The sequence below is a fragment of the Ananas comosus genome, linkage group 16 (assembly GCF_001540865.1).
Source record: "Ananas comosus cultivar F153 linkage group 16, ASM154086v1, whole genome shotgun sequence".
Taxonomy (NCBI): Eukaryota; Viridiplantae; Streptophyta; class Magnoliopsida; order Poales; family Bromeliaceae; genus Ananas; species Ananas comosus.
This window is the reverse complement of record NC_033636.1, coordinates 9,901,603-9,927,477: the sequence shown is the minus strand read 5'-3', so window position 1 is coordinate 9,927,477 and position 25,875 is coordinate 9,901,603. Positions and strand designations below refer to the sequence as shown.

Below are 25,875 nucleotides of genomic sequence, written 5' to 3'. Positions count from 1 at the left end.
TCTGCTGGGGAACAGCTGGGTTTATACAATATTCTAAGCAACAATTGTCTACACTTGGTGCACAATATAACTTGTGAATGTAAATCCCATAATATGAAAAGTCAAAATTTGTTGATCAATATCCATCCTTGAGAAAAAATTTAAAAATATATTTAGGAAAACTTCAAAAACCCCCCCTGTGGTTTCGTGCATTCTCACTTTGCTACCCTGTGGTTTAAAACGTATCAATTTACCCCCCTGTGGTTTCATTTTTATCTTTTCGGAAGCTTTTTCGTTAATATTTCGTTAAATTATATACAAAAAACTTCAGATAATCATCTATATTTATCGAATAGTCACTTTAGTATCTTTTAATTTTAACTTTGTCACTGATTTAAAAAAAATAATAATAATAAAATTGATAACAAAAAGATAAAACGAAACCACAGGGGGGCAAAATGATACGTTTTAAACCACAGGGTAGCAAAGTGAGAATGCACGAAACCACAGGGGGGGTTTTTGAAGTTTTCCCTATATATTATTACAACAATGTTCAAACAGATTTTAAAACAAATCATACCAAAAAAAAAATGCATATATATTGGAACAACAAAGCACAAGTTTTCAATATAATATACACACCAAATAATTATCAGTTGGGTTCAAACAGATTGCTTATACTGTGTTTTTGATATAAATAGTTTTTTCGAATACTTTAATATTTTTGTATAAAATTGTGGTTCACGGTGCACCAGGTGCAGGCAATAATTCCTTATGGACAGAGCTCGTAATTCGCGCTGTCCTTCATTCACAAAAGCTTTTCTTTATTTATAAACTTCAAAGCGCGTACTTAATTTCCTGTAGACAATTAGTAAACTAATTACTTAATTAAGTGCATCACCCACTGTGAAATTACCAAATTGCCCTCCATTTAATTCACTTTTAGATGCGGAGCAAAGCCCTAGCTAAAATAAATTTAGGCGCACAATAGTTATTTAAAGTAAATTTTCCATTAAATAAAATAAATTATAATTATTTTATTTTTTGTGTTGATTAGAGGCATGCAAGTATAGAAAGAATCAGTATAGTTACAATAATTTTTAAAAACTCTTTTGTATGAAATAGATAAGTCATAATCTTAACAAATTTATTCTACTTGCTTTATAAAAAATTTATAAAAAAATAATAACTGAATTTTCGATTGAAAGAAAATATTAAAATATATCACTAAATTTCAAAATAAATATTCTAATTTAAAATTTGAGTTTTGATTAAGAATTTTTTAAATTAATTATAATAAGTAGTTAACGAAAAGTAAAAATAGTTGATAAAAATCATAAAACTTTTATATGATTCGCTCGAGTATTAAAATTAAACAAATTTACAACTATATTTAAATTTCTTATTATATTTGGAACAAATTAAATAAGATAAAAAAAAAATTTTGTGGTGGCATATTTGTAAAGAATAGATATATATATATATTTATAGAGTAAGGCTACTGTGCTATTAGGAGCACAGCAGCTCTTATGCTCCTAAGTTTCTAATCGTTTATCAAATTTGATGAGTGGTTAGGGTGAAAGGAAGAAAAGAAATTGGAGAGAAATTGAGTTTCTTAATTTCTCTTCTTTTTAAATTTCTCACCAATTTTTTTTCTCTCATCCTAATCATTCATAAAAATTGATGGACGGTTAGGAACTTAGGAGCACAAAAACTACTGTAGTCCTAATAGCACAGTAGCCCTACTATATATATATATTTCCTCATTGATATTAGAAGGTTTAGTCCAATTCTCAATTTACCCCCGGGGCATGTCCGTAATATCCTCAAAAAACAGGGCTGTTTTAGGAAAAGCACAATCCGTAATAATCTCCGCGCCCATTTTCCTCGAGCTTCGATCTCGTTTACTCCCTTACTTTGTAACTCTCTCTCTCTCTCTCTACTGTGAGAGATAACCAACTCCCACGCTATGAGCTCAGTGTCCCTTTGCTTTCTCCCGTACTCTTCTCCACCGTAAAGTCCCTTCTCCCTCCCCCCATTTCCCCGAATCCTCCTCGAATCCCTCTCAAACCCTCATCAGATCGCTCTTCCGATCGGATTTCTCCGAAATTTTCCCCATTTTGTCCCATTTTTTCCGGATTTTTTGATCGATTTTTCATGGAGATGCTTCAGATCGCTCTCTCGATCGCGATTTTAGCTCTAAACTTGGTTTCTTCACGATCGGCTACGACGCCGCCGCTCAATTGCTCCGACACGGGGCGCCTCTGCACCTCCTTCATCGCCTTCAAGGTGGATCTGAACGTAACCCTGGCGAGGATCGAGAGCATGTTCGACGTGCTCGCCGAGGACGTCACCGCGGACGCGATCAGCAGCCCCGGCTACGTGTTCGTGCGCAAGAACTGCTCCTGCCTCTACTCGAAGAAGTACCTCACCAACACCACCCTCACCGTCCCCGTCGCCGAGGTGGGGGAGCCCGCGGCTCCGATCGTCGCGGCGGCGTACGGGGCGCTCGCTTTCCTGCCCAACTCGACCAGGGGGTCGGGGGCGGGGGCGCGCGCCGGCGCCGTCGTCGCGCTCCACCTCTTCTGCGGCTGCTCCAGCGGGCTCTGGAACTACCTCATGAGCTACGCCATGGAGGAGGGCGACACCGTGGAGTCGCTCTCGAGCAGGTTCGGGGTGAGCATGGATAGTATAGAGACGGCGAACGGGTTGGCGGGGCCCGATGATGCGGTCGCGGGCCAGGTTTACTACATTCCGCTCAATTCCGGTGAGTCCTGTTTACACTACGGCGATCTCTCTTTGTTTGTGAAGGATATGATTCCTTTTTTTAAAAAAAAATTCTAATTGAATTACTTGTTTTTGTTTAGTAAAAATGGATTTTATAGATCACGGCACAGTGATTTAAGTTAATTGTTATTTTTTGTAATTTAAGCTGTTATGATAGTTGAGCTTATTCAGTAGGTTTGGGTATACCTGGTGGAAGACTACGTCTTTAATTATGGGGCGGATCTGTTTATGATGTGTTCAGAGGGTATGAATTATTGGAGTATATCATAGCGTAGATATTGATTTTGCGTCTCAGAATTCGCTTTATAGCAAAAGGTTGGTCTAGTTGTCGAAGTTGACGAAAACTGCATTTTAATTGGATTTGATATTCACAGGCCCGTAGATGATCGAGGAAAAGAGGTCCACTGGGGAAGTAATTGACTTAAAACTGATTTAGTCAACTATCAGCTTCTCGGGACCGTAGCGCTACTTCTATTAAGGGTTTAACCAGCTCTTAAATTGACTAAATGCAACCCTCTCTCTCTTTTGTTCTTCTTTTTTTTTTTTCCGAAATACTTAGCTTTCTAATGAAAATGTATCAAATTAATATGAATAGAGTTTCCAGTATATGGTTAACCTTCTCGTCAGAATGTTCTGGTCATGCTTTTCTCCACCATTCTATTATAAATCTTCAGCTTCTTGTTTTAGTCATGAAATTTATCTTAAATCGTTATTTATTATTATTTTTTTGGCAGTCCCCGGAGAGCCTTATTTAGGAATGTCTCCTGCTCCAGCTCCTGCACCTTTGCCTTCCCCTAACACAATCTTCGGTATGAATTGATTATTTTCTTTTACTTTGCATTTAATGCAGTCTTTGAACGCTTAGATGAAGTTTCTCGCCAATTACATATTGCAGAATACTGCTTGCTTTGACGCTTCCCCAATATGGACTTGCTACTATCTAGCTTTGCAATGGTGTCGGATAATTTGTTGATATTGTTGATGGTTGACTTTTTGTATAGCTTGAAAGATCTGGGAATGTCCATCCCTCATGGGGCTGTTTAGTACTAAGTAAATAATATACATTAGATAGTAAGTTGGATATTGAACGTTGGAAGGAGGTTCTTGAGTTTGTTTGCTAATGCGATACCGCCTAGATTATTTTGGAGAGGCAACATGTTAACTGAGATTCAATACTGCTTGTTTGGGTCGTGAGGGGATCGGTGTAGCAGATGGTGGAGACGAGAGTCAAGAACCCGAATGCTAATGTCCTGAGGGTACTAGATGCTTGTTGCTATAATGTCTTGGATCAGTTTCTGTTTCACCTCACAGCATTTTGACCGTTGTAGTTTTTCTTGACGATGAACTGTTTCTTTTCTACCGTCGTTGCCATCTCAAAAGAAATTGGGCAATGAATGAGGCTTGTAAGATTATCTCTGCTGATGCATTTTTTTATTCCCTCTGCTTTTATTATCTCTCCATGAGTGGTGTAAATGTGTAATCAATGTAAATTCCCTTGTTGACTAGTTACCTCTAATTTTCCTCTTGCACATGAAATTGCTAATGTGCTTTGGCAAACAGTCGGACTACCTGAGTGAAGTGCAGTTAGACCCATTATTTCTTTGTAAACAGTTCATATGTTTCTACTTTAACATTTATTGATTGGTTGTGTAACATTGTTTCAGCAATGTTTATACCAAGATGTAAAGTGGTCTAAGGGTACTTACATTTTTTAATAGTAACATTAAAAACAGATGTTGGTATTAGGGGTTATTGCAATATGTAAATTAATTTATTTGTTATCCTATTTTTTTCTCATTCAGAAGCGATGCTATTCCGAAATTAGATGGATTGTTGCTTAGTACTATTGTTATATATGCAGATAAACCAGAACATCCTGCAAAATTTCCTTATGGATGGGTTATTGGTAGCATGGGAATCGCTCTTGCTCTAATTGTTGTAGCTCTCCTTTCAGTCATTTCATTCAAATTCTTAAATTCTCACTCCAGACGTTCAAGCAATCACATGAAGGATCATGATCAACCTATCTCTCATAAATTTCATATCCTTAAAAGTAGCAGCTTCTGTGGCTCTGGGAGATACTTCTGCTGTAAATTTGGAAATACAAATCCATCAGATGGGGATGCAGGCAACCACCATATCAATATTCCAAAAGGTTTGTATTAAAGGCTGATGAGTACTGCTGTTTAGTTGTTCTAAATATCGTTAATATGAAAATATAAAATGCACAGTAATGTCAAGCACAAAACTTGAGCAGGAATCACAGTACCAACTGACTTGATCTTTAGTTTGTTTAATTTTCCATTATATAAAAAATTTGCATATATTTTGTACAGGCATGGTAGCTGAAGCATTTGATATGGAGAAGCCTATCGTATTTACACATGAAGAGGTTTTTTATTCAACCAATTCATTTTCTGATTCAAATCTACTTGGTCATGGGACATATGGCTCTGTTTATTATGGAGTTCTTCGAGACCAGGTTCGTACTGTCAGTGGGCCTTTTGTGAAGCAAATTTATATAAGCTGGTGCCTAATAAATGACGTGATGATTTTAGGAGGTAGCGATAAAGAGAATGACTGCTACCAAAACTAAGGAATTTACAGCCGAAATGAAAGTTCTTTGCAAGGTTCATCATGCAAGTCTGGTACAAGCTCTCTAGACTCACTCATATGTGTGGTTATTTCTTCAAACTTCAGTTATAGTGGGTTTCTTATATTTCTAACCTTTTTTCTTCGACCTGAAATTTGTCAAGGTAGAATTGATTGGCTATGCAGCGAGTGATGATGAGCTCTTCCTTGTTTATGAGTATGCTCAAAAAGGTTCACTCAAAAATCATCTCCACGATCCACTAAATAAGGGTGAGTCTTGTCAGTGAAAGCATTATTATTCTACTTACCTAGGAAAAAGCATTGATGTTTTCTGATTAATTATTTATGATTAGGTTTCTCTTTCTTCTGTTATTACTTATTTTGATGAAGTACATTTCACTTGGTAACATGTATTCAGGACTCAAGACCTTGTCCTATTTATTTATACCAATATTTTATTTTCTGCAATATATATGATGGCTTCTATTTACTATCTAACATTTCTTCTTTTTGTCCTCTTTTTCTCAGGCAATACATCGTTATCTTGGATCTCTAGGGTGCAAATAGCATTAGATGCTGCTAGAGGTCTTGAGTATATTCATGAGCACACAAAGAATCATTATGTGCATAGAGACATCAAAACAAGCAACATCCTCCTTGATAGTTCTTTAAGAGCCAAGGTTTTAATAATGCAAATTGTTGACTTCTGCAACTTTGCTTCACTGATAATTATATATTTCTTTGCTTGATGTTAACTGTTTGTTCATGCAGATATCTGATTTTGGGCTTGCAAAGCTTGTTGCAAAAGCTGGTGAAGGAGAAGCTTCCGCTACAAAAGTTGTGGGTACTTTTGGCTATTTGGCTCCAGAGTAAGTATATTAGGGGCATTGATTTAGTAAATCATCTTCCAGCATTATGCTTCTTTCATCACTTTACTGATTTGAGTTTCTATAGGTATTTGCGTGATGGCCTGGCAACTACAAAAAGTGATGTCTATGCATTTGGTGTTGTGCTTTTTGAGCTAATATCTGGAAAAGAAGCAATTACGAGGACTGAAGGAAGGATCTTAACACATACTGAAAGACGTTCATTAGCATCAATTGTAAGTTTACCTGTACCAATAGATCTTAAGATAGCAATATCTGGTGTTCGGTATCATGCAATTAAAGACTCTTCAAAAACCATCAGAGCTAAGCTATTTGTGTTTATACATCCTGTTTGCTTCTTTCTCTCTCTTTCTCATCGAAATTTTAATGTATATTACTTAATTATACACCACTATTAACTTGCATAATTTAGTTGACTTTTCATGCCTGATCTCTGGTTGCAGTAAATCTGTTCTTCAATTTTTTCCCTTTGCTAATCGAAATATCATGAATTCACTTATTTGTCCTCCTTATTTTTAATATTTCTGTGTTGTCCTGAAAACTCTCATGCATTATTCCTGTCTCATGCTTTATGCTTTTCTAAGGAGTATGAACCCAACGTCAGGGCCATCAAAAGTTTCTGTTCACATCATTTCTTGAAAACCTGCTTTCTGTGTGCTTTCAATTATTTACTGATTGAAAAATACTAAACTAGGGCAATACTATAGATGATGGTCAACTCTTTGTACTACTAGTTCTACCATTAGCATATATTTAGCCATATTGCCTCAGTGATACCATACCGTACTGAGATATGAAACTACAATATTCTCCATTGTGCTTGCTCAAGCACCCTCCAAAAAGTTGTGATTGAAATTACTCTCTAAAAGTACTTGCTGCCATCACCAACAACGAATATATGTAGTTAAAATATATGTCTCTATTCTGGGCGCCTTAGCTTATGCCCATGCTTTTCTTTTTCTTCATAACACAATCATTTTTTTTGAATATTGTCATTTGTTTAACTAAATCTTTTGCGACCTCTCTGCTGCTTGGATGCCGCAGATGTTGACTGCACTAAGAAACTCCCCAAATTCAATGTCTATGGCCAGCTTGAAAGAGTGCATTGATCCTAACTTGATGGACTTATATCCACATGACTGTGTATTTAAGGTGAATACTTTTCTCTGTATAGTAATGCATGCTTAAATTGGAAAGAAAGAAAAAAGCAAAGCGGCAAAATTATGTCAAATTTGACGCTTGTAGGGGCTGCAAATTGCAACCAGGCCTCAATTTTCATACTGGCCCTGCCTAGAAGATAATAGGATCAGGGCACGAAACCTGGTCCGAAAAAGGGCCGGTTTTAATTTGTATGGTCGCAGATGTTCTTGCTTGCTACAATGGTTTATTGGCTTTCTAAATCTTTTATTCAAAATATCTGGGACACTGGTAGATTTAGATGGTTGATCCAGGGTGGGAGTCCTGGTAATGAATATCAACAATCACCCAGTTACCTTTACTGATGAATAATGTGTATCAATTGTATAAAACCAGCACGGCTCAGGCGAATGATCAGTAATTGATGATTATTTCGTATTTGGAGACACGCATTTCTTCTCCTTTTGAGTGGAATTTTCTGTTACTTAGGTGGCCATGTTGGCGAAGCAATGTGTGGACGAAGATCCTATCCTCCGGCCCGATATGAAGCAGGTGGTAATATCCCTATCCCAGATACTCTTGTCCTCTGTGGAGTGGGAAGCGGCGCTTGCCGGAAACAGCCAAATTTTCAGCGGCCTTGTGCAAGGAAGGTGATGCAGAGCTGATTCCTGTACTACTATTTATGTGGCTTTTCTTCATTGCCGTTTGTTAATCCTTTTGAAGTACATATGTTATTTACCGTTGGCTTGCTGTCTCATTTCTTCTGTATTTTGAGTGGAAAATTTTTCTCTAGAATCGCGTATTCTTTTTCACGTAATATATACATATGAGACTTACTTTTGTTGGCTTAGTATGGCATGTAAAATTCTGTTTCTTTGCGAAACATCTGTACTATGTATTGTTAAATTAGTAAGCCATCCATTTGGCCAGCTGTTGCTGTGAGTGTACAAGTTAATCGTTACCATCTGATTGCTCTATTTGTATATGATTTGAGTTACTTCGGAAATTAGATAGTTTGTTATCCCGTCGGTGGAACACATAACGGAGATTTTAGTAGAGTAGTTATCTTCCAAATTTTTATTTAAAAATTAGACTTACCAAATTTTAATTTGTAAATATAGACTTATGGTAGAGAGGAAAAAAAATATTAGTAAAAACAGTGAATAATTTACTGTATTCGTTAAAATTTTGCGGTCCTAATAATATTAGAAGTTATGAAAATGATAAATGATTCATCGCATTTAAATATGGTGTCTCATTCACCGCGTATATTATTTATTTTTTAAAAAACTCAATTTGATATATTAGAGGTTATTTTTATAATTATTTTTTTTAAAAAATTTATTTTTATAATTATAAAAATTGATAGGATTATTTATAAAAAAAATTCACAAATAATCTCAGGAATATCAGAGAGGTAGTTCTAAGAATGATAGGAAATGTTAAATTCTAAGAAGGTTAAATTACAAAAAATATTTTTGTCAATACCTGCTTTTAATTTTCTTTCTTTATCTTTCAAAAATTTACACTTTATCTCATTAATAAGAGTATAGTAGCCCAAATCATTATGTTGAGAGCAATTTTCAAAAAACTTGGTGAACTCGGTCCACGGAGAAACTTCTCCTACTCACTAGACTATTATAGGGGCAAAGGCCGCAAAGCTTTAAAAGTGCCCTCTTGGTTTTCGCGGCATCAGTTTCCCCTCTCGACCTGGTAGGTGGTCGGTTTCTAAAACCCTTGCTCGCTCGTTCGCCCCTTCGGAAAAACCCTAACCCCTAACGGCCCATCGCCTCTCTCCTCCTCCCGTCCCCAGCTCCCATGGCGAATCCGAGCTCTTGGACACCCCACGTCGAGGCCTTCGTCGACACTTCTCGCCCTCCGAGCGAACATGTCGCGTGCTCTCTCCTCCGCCGCTCCTCTTTTTCTCCAATTTCTTAGCTTTTCTTCTTCGTGTAGTTTCAAAATGATATAGTGGAGCGACGAATTCATGTATAATCGGATTTGGTTCAGACATTTTTGGAGTTTGAATTGAGCAATTTGGTACTAGGGTTTGTTTATCTTCACACTACGCAGTGTTGTTGCTCTGATGCACTTTTTCTATCTTTGAATCGTTTGTGTAAACAGGTTGCTAGTATTGAGGCGACTACGAAGCTGGTGAATAACGACCTTTTATCCCTTTTAGACTTGGTGGGTCAACAAATGCTCAATTGCTCACATAACAGTGTAAAATTTGATGTGGAATTGAAGAATCACTGGGTATCTTTTTGTTTACTGTAGGTAAAAGAGATGGAGATGTATCTAACCACCTCCGACCACGTTATCCGATCAAGAGGTATCATTATTGCATGATATATAAGTTGTTTCATCATTATTGCATGATATGGCTATGCCGAGGGTTATAATATGCCTCTTTCACAATCATGTCACAATTGAATGAGTTAAAATAGCATTAGATTGTTGTAGAGGGTATGCAGTAACTTTCTGCTCGTTTTCAAAAGCATAACTTCTTCAAGTCAACCGGTTTCATGGTTTCAACAGGTATTCTATTTCTAGCAGAAGTTCTTGCTCGTATTACATCAAAGCCATTAGACAGCGTCTCCGTGAGTTGCTTGGCAGAATTCTTCACATCGAGGCTGGTAAGTTTTGAATCTGTGTATCTGGCCTTTTATTTTCCTATTTTCATTATAAATTTTTAGTTTAGCTGGAACTATTTCTTTTGGACCTTAAATAGTAAAAACAGGTAATATCTTTTAGCTGTTACACAGCCGGAATTTTTTATTGCCGTCCTGTTTCTGTAGTCAAACAGCAACTCGCTATTAGTAGAAACCTCTACCTGGGCAACCATTCATTAGTAGTCAGAGCTTTCTGGTCCTACATTGCATTGTGAATATACAGTTGCCTAGTGATAAGCAGCCTTTCTTTAGCATACAAATAAATTAAAATGCACCTAGAATTCATGGCTGAATAATCATTACAAGATATCCTTATATTGAGTGTGCTTACTTTCTTAGCTGTATCTATATTCTACATGTGTTACTTCTTGTGTTCTTGTGTTACTGCATTCTTATCGATTGGTTAATTATCATTTCGTTTAATATCAGTCAGATTGGCAAGCTTTGCGTGGAGCATTAGTCGGTTGCTTGGCTCTTTTGCGCAGAAAAGGAAGCCTTGGCACTATTGCAATCAGCAATGCTAGAAAACTTGCTCAGTCTTTCTTTATGTATGTTCAAGTGCAGTCTTTGACAGTGAACGACCGTAAGGTTAACTACAGAAACTATTTTGGTGCAAAGATGCCTATTAAGTTTTATGTTGTAGACATATTATTTATTGTGAACAATATTATCTAACATTTATCCATATTTTCTTCAGCTAAGTTTTGAAGTACTTCATTGCCTATTGGAGGAGTATCCTGATGCAGTAGTAGTACTGGTATTATACCTGTTTCAGTTTTACACTTTCCACAGTGAGCTGTTTTGCATTTTGGTGAAATGCAGGATGAATCACATATTTTGGTACATGCGCAAGTCTTGTAACTGCTGTAAATTGACATATTATTTTTGTTATATGGTTGACATTAGTTTTCTTACCAAAACCACTTATCCTTTTGAAACATGGGCTTTCTTTACATTAGGTTGTAAACAAATTCTTGTATTTCTGAATTTTAATTTAACAAACTTTTTATTCTAGTTGATGTGGAATTAAAAGATCTATTTGGAATAGGAAGATTTGCATCTTCCTCTTTTGCTAGGCTAGTTATATTATTAATCTAATGATGGAAACTATCCACCTATTATGGTTATTATTTTTATTATTGAACATTGGCAGTTATATTTTCTAGAAAAGCTTTCGAGTTTGATGGGACTCTAGGCTGTCTGCTCCTGATCTTTTCTTCCGATAGCAAATTCACTAGTGGTTCTCTGTTATGTGGTTGTTGATTGATGTTTATTATCAATAGCAACTTATTGCGTGCATTTTTCAGTTCTTCTGTACACTTTTATTATAGAAAATTCACTTTTTTTGGTGAAGGGTGATGAGCTTCTTTATGGGATATGTGAAGCAGTTGATGAAGAAAAAGATCCTGATTGCTTGATGCTTTCTTTTCAACTAGTGGAAATTGTAATCCGGTTATTTCCAGATCCATCTGATTTAGTTACACGCTTCGCGGGTGATATTTTTGAGATTTTGAGCAAATACTTTCCTGTCTATTTCACACATGTAAGTTTAGCAGATTCTGCGACATTCTTTTTTTCTTTCTTTACTGTGTTTTTTTATCAGCATATTATTCTGTGTTCCAGTCTTTACATGAGAAGTTTTGCTTGCATTTCTGAGAAACTTTGCTTGCATTTCTGATTGCACTTATGTATGACCTATTTGCTTGCAAAGTTGCAATGCATGGTTACTTTATCTATTTAGTCACATGTATAGGTTGAATGCATATATCATCCTATCTATTGTTGACTGATATTTTTCATAATTATATCCTTTTGCCATTGTTCAGGGAGGAGGTGATGAGTTGCATGCTACAAGAGATGACCTTTCTAGGGCATTAATGGTGCGCCTCATTTACTTATTGCAATTATTTACGCATCTTTGATTATTAATACTTGTCCTCACCCATGAAGGAAAGAGTATGACAACATAAGGACGAAATAGTTAATAATCATATTTCGCTTGAAATGAAATACCATAACTAACCTGAAAGAAAGATTTGAGGCAAACTTGGTGATCTGTGTTTCTCTATTCTATCAGAAACAGTCATCCGCGTGTTGCTCTTATAACATGTTATTTCTATGAGTTCATAATTGATATAAGCACTTGAAATTTACCTAAGAGAGTTTGCATGAACAATATACTTGCTCCATTTTAAATTCCTAATTCTTCGATACAATCTTAGTTGGATTGTTTTGTGATTACTACAAATTTGAGCTTGCTGCTTACTAATCAATTATCATCATTTTATATAGCTCTTTATCTGATTATGTACTGCAGAACGCATTCTGTTCTACTCCAAATTTTGAGCCATTTGCCATCCCTCTGCTCCTTGACAAACTTTCGTCGTCTCTTCAATCAGCGAAGGTTTTAGATATCATTTTATGGTTCATCATTTTTTTTTAACTAGCCGTATTACTGGGATAATATTTATTTGATGACTTGACTTTACAGCTTGATTCTTTGAAATATCTTACCAATTGCCTCCGCTGCTATGGAGCTGATAGAATGTTGAAGCATTCTAAGGCTATATGGTTGAATCTAAAAGATGTGATTTTCAGTTTTCCACCACAGAGACCTTTGGTATTAACTACTGAATCATCTCAAGATACAGAAAGGGTGGAACACCAAATAGGAAAAGAAGCTCTCAGTTGTCTGCAAACTGCCATGCTGTGCCTAACTTCTCCAGATAAAGATGTTTTCATTAATTTGATTTTGGAAGATGAGGATGTTGTAAAAAGATTTGGTTTTGTCTTGAATGAAGGATATTCTGTCGGTACTTCAGTTGATATTCATGGTCAACTAAATGCCCTTGGTAGTATCTTCTCTACTATATCAAAGTCGTCCACATATTTCTGCACCAGAGTGTTTCAAAAATATTTTCCTTGCTTGTTGGACTTCTTGGGAGTTTCTAGGAGTGGTGCATCTTATAGTATCGAAATGAACAATGTAAATTTTCCTGGTAGAGTAAATAATGCAGCACTATATCTGTGCAATGATATCCTTTCAGCTTGTAAAGAACTGACTTTGGATTCTTTGGTGTTCTCTCAAGATATTCTAGAGCAGGACACCTGGTGGCATGTGCTCAAAAGATTTTCTGACTCTTTAAGTTATTTTGCTGGATCATTGGTGACTACATGCAATGAAGCTGCAAATTCACAGATTCAGCAAGCAGTTACACATTCAAAGATTCAGCAAGAATCCATTCTTTACAGCAGTAAAGTTTTTACTATCCCTTTTTTCCTTTCCTTCCCCCCTTTCAGGACTTGATTTCAACACTGGAGATCACTATCAGCATATTGTAAATAGACTTTTTGTCCATTCAAAAGTTTTGCTTAGTAAAACACAAACTAGCTTATTGGTTATATTCCATCTTAGTTGGTTCTTATTGATGGTTTCTGCATGATCCTTTTATTCTTCAAATAATCCTTAAGGGGTAATGCTCTAAAAATCTGACATGATGTTTCTTTTCCCTTTTTTTGGAATTACTTTTAGTGAAGGTTCTGCAGACACTTGCAACATTTCCCGAACACTACTCTCCAATATCAGAAAGTGTTTATCACGATATTCTATTGATGCTCATATCAGTAGTTACGTGCAAGTATGATGATGTCTATCTGTGGAATTTGTCACTGAAGACATTAGGACAAATTGGTTCATCTATTGAAGATATTCATGATTCTGCGAAAGGAACAATTTACAGTAGGACTGTTGTTGAAAGGGCTATTTCTCTGCTTCAAGTTGATGATACCGCCCTGCCTCTTTCCCTAAAACTAGATGTGGTTTCTGAAATTGGTGCAATTGCGCTGGATCCTATGTCAAGAGTACTTAAAGCACTTGAAGAAGCTATTGTTTTCCACATATCCAAGGCTTGTGTACGTTTCAGAGTTAAAATTATTTCAATAGTTTATCAAAAAGTTTATTACCTCGAATATTTAGTGTAGTGCACAAATAATGTTTTGATTTCTTCACTATGTACACATTTAGGTTGATGGAAGAACAGAATCTGCTGAGACTGCAATTTGTCTGCTTGAGTGTTACTCCTGTAAGTTGCTTCCACGGTATGGCCACTTTCATGCCCGTGTTTATCCTCATTTTTCAATTACAAAGAAGAATAGAAGAGGGAAAAAGATTTGATGCAGGACAAATTAGGAAAGTCCTAATCTATCTTGCAAATGATGAGCCCAAAATTAATTGAAAACCAAATTTAGAATTTTCTAAAATTTTATTTTATTTTTTTAGTTTTTTTAATTTATAAAAGAATTAATGAATTTTTAAATTAATTTTTGGAATTTTAAAAAAAGGAAAAAATTAAAAAAGTAGTACGGCTCTAAGAAAAGGTTCTAACAAATTTTTTTTGTACTTTTTTTTTATAAAAAGAGAAAATCGAATAAAGTAGCCAATAATAGAGAAAAGCAAATTTAAAAGAAGGATAGAAGAGAAATAGATGAAAGGAGAAAAGAAGAAGAAGAGAAAGATAGAACCTCTTAAGAAGAATCTTGCCGACGCACACGGCAAAGAAGAGGAGGGAAAGAAGATACCATGACCGCAATCAAAACACAAACCCAAATTTTATTCCATCATAACTCGTCTCTCAATTATATAAATTATAGGCTATATTTATAACCTTCCAAACGTAATCCTAATCTAATTCAAATTCTAAAATTTTAGTGATCTTTTTCCAATTCCAGTATATCTAAAAAATCTAAACCATATCCCTAATTTTTAGAGATTTATTTCCATATGATAAATTCTAAAAAAACCTTTAAAAACAACTAAAACAAATTAACAAACAAAATAATTCTGAAAATTAGAAAAAATAATTAAAACCTAAGCGAATCAATCCTATTTGCATCCGATTCTACATCAAGATTCATGTGTATGTTTACTTTCTCTAAGAAAAGCATTGGACCTAAATAAAAGACTTCCAGCTACTATGGATTTAACAATCCTTGATAATTCTCTCAAGAACTTTTTGATTAACCTCTTCTTTCCCTGTATCAGGTTCTGCACTCTGCAGGACTTCGATGAAGTTCTGGTGCTATTTGCTATCCGACTTTGGGAGCAGATGGAGAGTTTAGTAGCTTCAAAGAATGAAATAAAAGTTCAGGGTCTTCTTGATTCATTAATGATGACAATGAAGCTTTTAGTTGCTAGCTGTAGTGAAGAACAACAAAGCTTAATTGTTAAGAGAGCTTATACTATAGTATCAGCAGTAAAATGTCTTCCGCTGCAACCATTCTCTCCGTCATCCAAGTTAGAAGAGTTACGGATCTCCCCTGGTTTTTCGATACATAACTGGCTTGTTTCTCTCTTTGCATCAGTGGTAATAGCACTTCGTCCACAGACGACTTTGCCAGATGTGGATATACTCTTGAATATGTTTATAGTATTCCTCCTCGAGGGACAGTTACCAGCAGCTCAGGCATTGGCTTCTATTCTGAACAAGTGGCCTTCAAATGGTAACATATCAGAACTTTCTAGTGTGTATACATTCGATCAAGCGATTGACCTTGTTCTTGAGAAGTGTTTCACAGTTTTAAGTAGCAGCAGCTTTTTGGCAAATTTCTATTCTTCTAATGATTCCAAAATAAATGCAATTGCTGGGCTGGCATGGGTTGGCAAGGGTTTGCTTATGAGAGGACATGAAAAGGTGAAGGAAATAACAATGTTTTTTTTAAAGTGCTTACTTTCAAGTCAAAACAGTGAGATCATGCAGTTGAACCAAAAAGAACTGGATGCCCGCTCTCTTCTTGCAACATCTGCAGCAGATGCGTTCCAACTCATAATGAGTGATTCAGATGTTTGCTTGAGTAAGCAGTTCCATGCTACAACCAAGCCACTTTATAAACAGCGCTTCTTTTCAAGCTTGATACCTGTTCTTCTCTCTTCAGTCAAGGAATATGCTACAATGAACACAAAGTACACATCAGTAATCCCAGAGTATCTAGTATTTTGTTGCATCTGTTTATAAGTTTTTCCCTACTTCGTATGGTTGTTGATTCGCATGTTTTCTCTCTCACTGTGTAACTCTGTCTCAACATGGTGGAAATTTTATGGAAAGAACTGATGCTTATCATTTGAGGGTGGGAATAAAATGGAGGATCAGAGGATGGGAGGAAAACGGGGTGATGGGTGTATTGAATGGGTAGCAATCAGCACTATTTAGTGGAGTAATTTAAGTAGTAAACAATCTGGATTAATGTTTGGAATTTCCTTTCATGTTTTGACATTTACATTCAGAAATATTTCTTTGTTTATACAAGAATCCTAATCTTTCTCTACGTTGATTATTATGGTTTAATCTGTGACGAAGATTATAACTGCTTGTTTGTACTTAAAGGTAAGGCACATTTTTCACATTTGCATAAAGAAGCCTGTATCATTTCTATGGGTCTGATTGTTTCTTGGTACATTATTTTGACAAACAACCAAAACTGATCGGGAAAACTTTCATTTAGTTACAGAACTGTACTTTATAGAGCTTTTGGGCATCTTATATCAAATACTCCACTAGCTGCTGTTGTCGCCGAATCCCATAAGGTTTGTTTCTCATAACATGGCTTTTCTGGAAGAATTATCTTTGTACTCTATAGTTTTTGCTATTTCGTCTGCTTATTCATATAATTTGAAGTTTGTTGACCTATTTCCTTCTGCAGATTGTACCTACACTGGTGGATTGCTTAGGTATTCTGAGTCTCAACACTCAGAACAAAGATCTGATTTATAGTTTGTTGCTGGTCTTATCTGGAATCCTGATGGATAAAAATGGTGAGATCCTTTGAACATGGTTGTATTACTACAAATAATTAATTGCTGGTTGGAAACAATTTGGAAATGTTAGTCAGATCAGTGTTCTATGATATTTTAAAAGACATAAGATTTTGGCTGCTTTTGGAGGTTTAGGGTCCTTGAGAAGCATTTGTATCTGTGGACGCTCGTGTCGGTTGCACTAGAAGGTTCTGTTTATGCCAACATGGCCGGAGAGAAAAGTTCTTAATTTTTGTTTAAGCTACTAGGTAGTAAGTGAAGATTAGCATAAATGTTATGGTCACCTATATTAACCAGTAAAGCTCATTTGCTGCAATATACCTTTTTTTTTTCGAAAAAAACAGTCAGATGATAATTGTTTGTTTTACTTGCCTTTCAAATCAATTAAATCAAGTTGTTATTCGCTAGAAAAGAGAGTTCTGCTTGTGTACTGATGTCAAGTGCAAAGCAGCGGATGCTATCATTTTTGAGTCGAATAGCAAAGAATCAGTTATCGAATAGTTACTGATCTTTGGTGCTACTTTCACTCAGTTGTTTGATCCTAATTTGACTTTTGCTTGGTAAATGCAGGAAAAGAACACATCACAGAGAACATTCATCTTGTCATCAACCTCCTCGCCAAACTTGTTTTGTACCCTCATATGATGGTATCTTCTTGCCCTTGGATTTCATGTATTACATACTATTGATAGTATCGATCGTTAGTTTCTGATAGTCTCTTTTCCTCTTAATTAGGCAATCTACTTTTCTTTTACGTCTCTTTTTGCACTTGTTCTTAAAGCTCGATTGCGATCACCCATTGCCAGTAACAGTCATCCACTCAGCATGATTTTGGATTCTATTGCTACTTACTGTTTGTTTCTTTTATGAACTTCTAGAACTGCTTGTCACAGAATTTCTTCTATTGCTGATTGAATTTATCACATTTTCTTACTTCCTATATTAACTTTACTTTCTCGAGTACCCTTCCGTCCAATATCTTGGATGAATTTGACAAACTTTACTTCTATTTTAGCTTGTTCGGGAGACGGCACTTCAATGTCTTGTAGCAATGTCAGGGCTTCCTCACTCAAGAATTTATCCCATGCGACTGCAGGTTGGTTCGGATCGTTCTATAATCGAATTTTGGCTTCTGCCTCCAATATACTGCTACGTGCCCTTAGTGGGTATGCATCTGTGATTTTTATTCTTTTTCCTTTTTTAGGTATTACGTGCTGTAACCAAGGCTCTAGACGATAAGAAATGGGCCGTTCGTCAAGAGGCTGTCAGATGTCGACAAGCATGGTCTGGAATTATTCTACCATCATTTAATACTTTTGTAGCCAATAAATTGTGTTTTAAAACCCGCTAGTCACGCTTCAACTTAAAACCACGATTCTCTTTTTGCCACAGGGCATCAATTGCTTAAAGAAGCCTCAATTATTGAGGCCATAGGAGCGGCAGGTCTGTGAAGAGTTACAGCAGGTTAGTTTCTCAATTACATCTTTCTGAAAGTTTTTCTCCCAGCCAATTGCGAGAAGTGTTAGTGAGGGTCTTTTCAATACTAGAAAGATAGGAAGTCGTCTTGGATCTTTATGATTTTATCTGCTTGTTGGCTTTCAAACATTAAAAATGTCCGTACATCAATTAATATCTAATCATATTTTTCAAATCCTTCACCGCCTTCTTTTGAAGGATTGCTTCTCGACATTTAATCTTCAAACTATGTATCTATTGCAGCTGGTGGTGTTCTTAAAACAAATCATCATATAGGTTCTTAAAACAAATCATCATATAGACATGTTTCTCTAGGATCAGGGCTTAATTTATCAGAGTTACTCATGAATCTGACGGACTTCTCTTTGGAAGGAGCACAATCATCTTTCGAATCAGTGCTTATCGGCGAAGCAAGGGCTACAGCTGTTGACGTAAATAGCTTGTGTACGAAGTGTTAATGGTAGAAACAGAAGAACGGCACGTACTAATTGGTTAATCTCTACATCATTATTCCACATTCTATCTATCATTTAAGACATGGCGTGATGATTATATTATAGCAGTGTAAGCTGTACCTTTCATATTCTCCTTGTGTACATTCATTCGTCCGGAATTTTTGTTTCCCTAAATTCAGTAGTTGTAGATGTGGGGAAGTAAAAGCTGGCCCCGCGTTCCCAAGGATCTTTGTATATTATTATGGCGTAATCTAGTAGCTCGTAGCTGTTGCGTAGCAGAGTTACTCATGTGTATATCATGGTTGTGGTACGGTGGAATTATTATTATTATTATTAACAAGAAAGGATGATGAAATCTTATGCGGCGTCCCAACGTATAATGTATCTGAAAAGGGCCGGAGTTAGATACCCTGTGTGTACGTATGCGCTACAACTTTGCAGGAACCCAACGGCTTTTCGAAATAGATTTTTCTGAATTCAATTTTTATGTTTTCTTTGTTATTTAAAATTTTTAATAAATTAAATGAAAAAAATTATTAAATTTAATAGTTTTATTAGCTGTTGGTCATTTGTTATTACAATTTTGTTCGCTTGAAAGTAAGAGCTATTAAAGGACTTTTTTCGAAAATAACTCTGTAAAATTTTGTATTTGCCAAATTAATTCTGTGAAATTTTTATTTGTGAAACTAACCCTCCTCTCGCCACGTGGGCGCCACGTCAGGAATTCCTCAAAAAGACGGTGAATCGTTCACCGTTTTTGATATTTGTTGTGAAGGCGGTGAATGGTTCACCGTCTTTAGTACAAATTCCTACACTGCGCAAATCTTTCCAAATCCATCCATAATATGGTGTTCTTGATAAGACGGTGAATCGTTCCCCGTCTTCTCGAGGCGGACTTGAGAGGGTGGAAAGAGAAAAGGGCGGAAAGAAGAATTTTGCACTAAAGGCGGTGAATGGTTTACCGTCTTCTAAAGACGGTGAACCATTCACCGCTTTTAAACAAAAATTACAAAGACGGTGAACGATTCACCGTCTTTTTGAGGAATCCCTGACGTGGCGCCCACGTGGCGAAAAAAGGGTTAGTTTTACAAATAAAAATTTCACGGGGTTAGTTTGCCAAATACGAACTTTCACAGGGTTATTTTCGAAAAAAGTCCGCTATTAAATGTAAATAAAACATCTGAATACTCAGTATTTGAAAAAAAAAAAAAAAAGTTGGAGAATCCGTTTCGAATGGCCTGTACTATAGCCCGATACTTCGGATCTCCGAAATTTTTTTTTTTTTTGTAACCAAAACGCAAGGGGCCCGTGAATGACATGCTGAGGAAAAATGGGAAAAAGTTGACAATTATGCAACACAAACCCAAAGTAAGCTGTGTCAGGGCTAACATTCGGGAGGCCATACAATCACTAGAACTAATCCGGCAAGAACAAATGCAAAGCACAGACACAATTGCCACTTCTTTGATATGTGGAACATCTCAATAGGTACCCTCAGCAAATCACGATCGGAAATGCACTAATTTCTATGGAATACTGAACAGGCAGTTTTTTAATGAATAAGAAAGTTGATAACTATAATTATTCATACACCATTTTACAATTGGTAACAACAGTCAAAATTCAGATGAATGAAAAGATTGAAAGAAGAGTAACACCTGACGAGCAGTACCTCAATGTCCGATGAACGATATCCTCAATTCAAGAAATGAAGAGACCGACGTTTCCTTGGTAAAGAAATGCAGATGATTCAAAACTTGCTTCCTCTAAATTGAGTAACTTAAAATGGCTCCAACTTGAATTTCATTATGAGTAATTTCCCTTTTGTCCGTAATTAAACTATCTCCGCAAGAACCCCATTGCCTGGTAGACATTGCGAAGAGTGGTGTCGGCTATGTCAGCTGCTTTTCTAGCGCCTTCTGACAGAACATTATCCAAGTAAACAGGATCAGAGGTGATCTCGTCATAGCGGACCTGAAACAGATATAAATTATTTATGAAATGATTAAAATCTCAATTTGCAACTAAATCTAGTTGGCACTCTGATTAAAATAAAAAAAAATATTAAAACATATGTTTAAGCATCCTCTCATACAGGTTATTTATTAAAATGAATGGGTTTAGGCAGGAAATTTACTGATACGATTTGTAAAAAGAAAATAAACAAATAAATAAAAGAAAGTTCTGCAATGTCTGTAACCTGAATTGGATGCAAATGCTCAATCAGGGCATCTGTAAGGACTGTTTTGAATGTTCCCCAGTTCATATCTTGACACTCAAGAGCAACTTCCTGGACAAAGAACCGCTTCATGTAGATTTATGGAAGTATACAGTTTCAGCAAAACGAACTAAAAAAAATAACTAACATGTAAATATATAGCCAGTTCTAATCAATGAAATAACAGAAGAAAGCGCGCTCACTGCATGAAAGACTGCTTAATTTGGAGGGAGAAAGGAAAGGTTGAAGTGAACAAGGCATAACCTCGGTAGACTATTTTTTCGGATATCATTACCTCCTTTGTCTTTCCAGTAACAAGCTGGTATATTGAAAGAAGGTTGTTGCATTCAGGTCTCCCTGGATTGTCTAATTCCAAGCTGGACAACAGCAAAGGTTTCAATATATTAACGTTAAAAGAAGGAAAGTAAAAAAACAGAGTGACAGAATCCAAAACTTACTTTATAATTTTTTAACAATCTTTTCATTGACAGTTAAATTAAGGTTTAGGTTGCAGAGGAAGGCAGAGATAAAAAAGAAACTGGCATAAAGTAAAACATGAGTATAAAAACCATAAAACTTATAATAATAATAATAATAATAAACCACTATCTATCTGTAGCCACAGAATTTTGGTATGCTGGCAAACTTTCAGGAGATCATAATTGGAAAGGAGAATGTATAATTCATTATTATAACAATATAACATGAATTCCTTTTCGCAGTTTAATTGAGTGTCAGTTGATTCAGCTCCATACATCTATCTCTTTGGCTGTTCCTTGAGTACCACCCTTAATTAAAATGTCCTACCATATTTTTCACTATACCCTTTTAGTGGCTTCCAGTGGAATTGAAACTGCACCACATGCATAAAGCAAGTTATAAGTGATATCTGAACGCATTTCATGCATAGAAAGTATTGACTCAGAAGTTAATTGGTACATATTTGTGGATATGCTAATGATAACTAAATGTTAACCTCTTGGCCTCTTGTATAAGTGCCAACTTATGAGTGCTCTGAGAAACTAAAAGGCAAGAACATGCACCATTGATGTCTATCAGCTCAGATACAAGATGTGGACAGCTAAAATCAAGGAGTTATAGGTCCCAAGTCAAAAGTATCCAAGTGGACAACTAAAATCTGGAGTTATAGGTCCCAAGTCAAAATAAACAATTATAAACCTGTTTAGATGTACGGAGAAACAACTTAAAGCAGTCTCAGGCCTCATATAAAATTAGATGAGAACTCTCCAAATTTACAATATAAAAGTATATACAATATTAAACAACAAAAGAAGTCCAACAAAAATGAGAAGCAAGATAATTTCGTTACAAACCCTGGAAACGAGTCAGTTTTGCAGCGTTTGATCTTGTTTGCAATCACCTAACAAAGACAAATAATGTTATTGTAGCAACAACAAGAAAAATGAAATGGAGATGAACCAACAACTGAATAGAAAAATATGGCATAGAGTCAACAACAGCATGATTCATAGATAGAATCTAACCTCCTACAATTACTATACAATGTAAACTAATATTTTGACACATTTAGTGTAATTAAAATAAGCAAAATTTCCAAACAAATTGCTAGGTTTACAGAACATTCCAGGCACCTTTTGCACTAGGCTTTTGCATTACCTTTAACAAATAGAATATCTATACTCTCTGACTTACATCTTTTGGGTCAAGGAGATTAATCCGTGACTGATCTGATGGAGCAGATTTGGACATCTATCAAACAATAACCAACAAATGTTATGTAAAGGCATGCATTTCATTCAGGATACTGTGGGGTAAAAATTTGCTTTAAACAAAAATTTATGGAAAAAAGGGATAGTGCATATAATCAGGTACCTTAGAGAGACCATCAGTCAGGGACATAACTCGAGCGCCAGTAGGTGGAATAAGAGCTTCGGGAACCTATATAAGAGGATCACTAATAATAAAAAGGGAAACAATTTGGAGTGAAATAGAAAAATTTAAAGCAGGTCTAACACAAAATGTGTAAACCTTGAAGAGCGCACCGCCTTTCCTGAAAGAAAAAGTAGCCAATAAGACATTAATAGAAGAAATAAACACAAAATGAATAGTCAGAATTTTAAAATTAAATGTTGAAGTTCCCCTACCCTCCCATTTTCTTCCACTTCCTTCCACCGTAGAGATAATTCACTCGTTCAGCCAGTTCACGAGTTAATTCCAGATGTTGTTTCTGATCTTCGCCAACAGGAACCAAATCGGACTGCACATTCATGAATGACCATAACAGTAATGATAAGTGCTCAGAATAGAAAGAAGTTAATAATGTAGCATACATTAGACTTGATCAGAAAATAGCAAGGACATAGATGCTAAAGATATTACACGTACTTTCTACAAACTTGCAGGATAACAGCTTCAAGTCAAATGAATAATTTACCTGATATAGAAGGATGTCAGAGGCCATGAGAACAGGATAAGTCAGAAGTGCCACTCCAACATTTTCATCACCCTAAGAACATAATGCAACCCATAATTAAAAAGAAAAAGCCCTTCCTAAATTTTAGGACAAGATTAAGCAGCAGGTCTGAATGTAATTATTTGAATGGCTTAAATATGGAATATAGTCATAGGTCATCTTTGTTGCAGCAACTAATTCAAGAATCTAATAAAGAAACTGAATTGACGGATTCAAAATATTTCTGCCAATAAAAAAAAATTGCAATGTGTAGAATGAAAACAATGAAAATGAGACTACGGCAAAACATGATTGGAGAGAAACAAGTAAAAATTGAAAGGTGATAGTGAAGCAGCAGTCGTACAGCGAAGACGCACCGCCTTGCGAGATTTCTCTTTGAACTGAATCATTTTGTTCAACCAACCAAGAGGGGTAGCTGAGCTTAGCAGCCACATCAGCTCCACATGGGCACGAACGTGGGATTGCACGAAAACCGAAGCCTGCAAATGAACAGAGCAACTGTACACTTCTCCTAGCACGGGAAAATATCATAAACTACATGCAGTTCCAGTGTGAAAAATAATAACAATAATACTTGTAGCTTCGGACCTTCGAAGTGTCAACACCACAAGCAAGATATAGTGCAGCGGTGCTTCTTGTTGCTTTAGATAGCTGTGGTGCATCATATGGTAAAGTGATCTGTACACAGCAAAGTAAGATTCGAGATTATGTCATTATCAGCCAAAAAAAACCCGCTAGCATTAGTAGATTTATGTTGCCTAATGTAACTACAAAAATTAAATACGGATATAATGAAGCTTACCGCATGTAAATCTACAATGAAGAAAAATGTCTCGTACGTGTTCTGCAAAGAATAACAAAACACACATCAACATGAATGCAATTACGTGACTACAATGACTGTTTCTGTTACGCAGGCGCTAGCTATTATTGTGTGCTGTTGCATAAGAATTGAACAGCTCTGCAAAAAAGTTTTACGATTGTAACGGAGTTGCCAACCTAATATTTCATGATTTCCTAACATACGTATAGAAATAAATTAACGATCCACAATATGAATCTTGATCTCCATTAAAAAAAATATTTATATATCCAACAGTTCTGAAATGAAGCTCAGCTCCACTTAACCGCTAAATTTAGATGTAACAATTATGAGATACAGTTATCATTAGCTAGGGAAGGTGAAATGACCTGAAGCGAAACCCAATTCCTAATGGCACCAAGGTAATTTCCAAGGTGCACCGATCCTGTCGGTTGAACTCCGGAGACGACCCTTTTCCTGTTGTTGGTTATGAGTGCAAACACGAGGACAATTTACGAAGTTAGACAAAGGCAAAATCAGGTAAACTACACCATCAATCTCTGAACTTTATTTTACCACAATTCGGTTTCCAAACTTTAATTTCTGTTTCAATCATATAATCGATGACATACATTGCGATGATGCAGCTAACGATGCAGTGGCTATCTCATCTCGAAAAGATGTGGCATCCAAATCAATACCGTGCACTCATATATATAAAATTTACCATCGAAATAACTCTAAAATTGGTTATTCGTCAGAAATTTAGCACATTTTAGCTAACTCGGGCAAATTATCGAGCACATTGCGTGCGGAATAATGAAATTAGAAGCAAAAAACATGGAATTATGCATTACTCCATGAATCAAATCAACGAACAAAAACATTACGAGGCTTACTTCGTGATCGGAGTGGATGAGGGCTCGGAAACCTCCGATTCGGGGGCCGAAACGGAACAGTTGCATCGGAGCGGGGAAATGGATTCGATTCCTCCGAGATTGCGACTTCGAAATCTGTGTGAATTAAAAAGGAGCGAGAAAAATTACGGGTGAGAGGATTGAATCGGAGGAATGTAGGAGTTGGGAGTAAACGGGGTTAGGGTTCTTTTTTTCCCGTTACGGACGAGGTCGAAGCGTGGAGGCGAGGGGAGGAGGCGTTGGAGAGGACGAGGAAGTGGGAGAGAAGCGAACGACTCATCATCGCCGTGGATTCGCCCCTTTTTTTATTTTGTGTGTGTGTGTGTGTGTGTGTGTGTGTGTGTGTTTGTGTGTGTTTCGAGGGAGGCCGCAGAAATGGATTAGGAGGGAGACGAGGGTCTTAAAGAAGATGATGATGCTGCGCGAATTCTACGGTCGAGAGGGATCGACGTGGAAATTTAACGGGTGTGATTAAGTGGATTGTAAACTTCCGAAGCAAAAAAATTTAAGTGCCGTGACACCGGATTCTGTGGAAAAATTACCAGCATTGTATTGCAGATTACTTTACTGGATCAGGTCATTATGCATCTGTCGTAAAAAAAAAAAAGTGTTTGCAGACACATTAAGGATTTAAGTGCCGTGGTATAAGGTCATGTTAAAAACTTATCGGGTACGACACGATGCGTAAAA

General features: G+C 36.2%; 3 protein-coding genes across 16 annotated transcripts; 2 read left to right on the top strand and 1 right to left on the bottom strand.

Moving 5' to 3' along the window:
* LOC109722521 (lysM domain receptor-like kinase 3) lies at positions 1,891-8,332 on the top strand. The gene is made up of 11 exons (XM_020250612.1): positions 1,891-2,746; positions 3,501-3,575; positions 4,628-4,921; positions 5,103-5,248; positions 5,325-5,414; positions 5,523-5,628; positions 5,887-6,038; positions 6,130-6,227; positions 6,313-6,460; positions 7,290-7,397; positions 7,872-8,332. Exons 1-11 carry the CDS (start codon positions 2,137-2,139, stop codon positions 8,034-8,036), a joined length of 1,992 nt encoding a protein of 663 aa, XP_020106201.1. The 5' UTR covers positions 1,891-2,136; the 3' UTR covers positions 8,037-8,332.
* On the top strand, positions 9,064-19,160 carry LOC109722198 (MMS19 nucleotide excision repair protein homolog). Of its 11 annotated transcripts, XM_020250132.1 has the most exons (21): positions 9,064-9,272; positions 9,507-9,569; positions 9,660-9,714; positions 9,921-10,018; positions 10,484-10,642; positions 10,752-10,811; positions 11,409-11,597; positions 11,881-11,934; positions 12,372-12,458; positions 12,546-12,906; positions 13,144-13,308; positions 13,587-13,966; positions 14,079-14,152; positions 15,096-16,013; positions 16,553-16,634; positions 16,751-16,862; positions 17,433-17,509; positions 17,878-17,958; positions 18,067-18,146; positions 18,255-18,326; positions 18,711-19,160. In XM_020250132.1, the coding sequence occupies exons 1-20, from the start codon at positions 9,201-9,203 to the stop codon at positions 18,268-18,270; spliced, it is 3,183 nt and encodes a 1,060-aa protein (XP_020105721.1). In that variant the 5' UTR covers positions 9,064-9,200; the 3' UTR covers positions 18,271-18,326; positions 18,711-19,160. The 11 variants fall into 11 exon arrangements, with proteins under 11 accessions (XP_020105721.1, XP_020105723.1, XP_020105720.1 ...); XM_020250134.1 differs by lacking the exon at positions 13,144-13,308; XM_020250131.1 differs by having other exon boundaries at positions 12,546-13,308; positions 16,559-16,634.
* LOC109722477 (tryptophan--tRNA ligase, chloroplastic/mitochondrial) lies at positions 20,317-25,568 on the bottom strand. 4 transcript variants are annotated; one of them, XM_020250543.1, is made up of 15 exons: positions 25,365-25,567; positions 25,168-25,296; positions 24,658-24,745; positions 24,269-24,310; positions 24,055-24,144; positions 23,823-23,945; positions 23,428-23,499; positions 23,138-23,250; positions 23,022-23,043; positions 22,866-22,931; positions 22,686-22,742; positions 22,346-22,392; positions 21,307-21,388; positions 20,994-21,083; positions 20,317-20,767 (listed from the first exon to the last, which is right to left on the bottom strand). In XM_020250543.1, the coding sequence occupies exons 1-15, from the start codon at positions 25,466-25,468 to the stop codon at positions 20,633-20,635; spliced, it is 1,260 nt and encodes a 419-aa protein (XP_020106132.1). In that variant the 5' UTR covers positions 25,469-25,567; the 3' UTR covers positions 20,317-20,632. The 4 variants fall into 4 exon arrangements, 3 of the variants coding, with proteins under 3 accessions (XP_020106132.1, XP_020106130.1, XP_020106131.1); XM_020250541.1 differs by having other exon boundaries at positions 20,994-21,098; positions 25,168-25,281; positions 25,392-25,567; XM_020250542.1 differs by having other exon boundaries at positions 25,168-25,281; positions 25,392-25,566.

Coding starts and splice junctions, on each gene's coding strand:
- LOC109722521 (XM_020250612.1), top strand. CDS start 2,137: ATGGAGATGCTTCAGATCGCTCTCTCGATCGCGATTTTAGCTCTAAAC. Junction 3,576..4,627: donor TTCCCCTAACACAATCTTCG/GTATGAATTGAT, acceptor TTATATATGCAG/ATAAACCAGAACATCCTGCA. Junction 7,398..7,871: donor CACATGACTGTGTATTTAAG/GTGAATACTTTT, acceptor TCTGTTACTTAG/GTGGCCATGTTGGCGAAGCA.
- LOC109722198 (XM_020250130.1), top strand. CDS start 9,201: ATGGCGAATCCGAGCTCTTGGACACCCCACGTCGAGGCCTTCGTCGAC. Junction 9,570..9,659: donor TTTTATCCCTTTTAGACTTG/GTGGGTCAACAA, acceptor TGTTTACTGTAG/GTAAAAGAGATGGAGATGTA. Junction 11,935..12,371: donor ACCTTTCTAGGGCATTAATG/GTGCGCCTCATT, acceptor TATGTACTGCAG/AACGCATTCTGTTCTACTCC.
- LOC109722477 (XM_020250543.1), bottom strand. CDS start 25,468: ATGATGAGTCGTTCGCTTCTCTCCCACTTCCTCGTCCTCTCCAACGCC. Junction 23,500..23,822: donor AAGAGAAATCTCGCAAGGCG/GTGCGTCTTCGC, acceptor TTATGTTCTTAG/GGTGATGAAAATGTTGGAGT. Junction 22,932..23,021: donor AAGGCGGTGCGCTCTTCAAG/GTTTACACATTT, acceptor CCTCTTATATAG/GTTCCCGAAGCTCTTATTCC.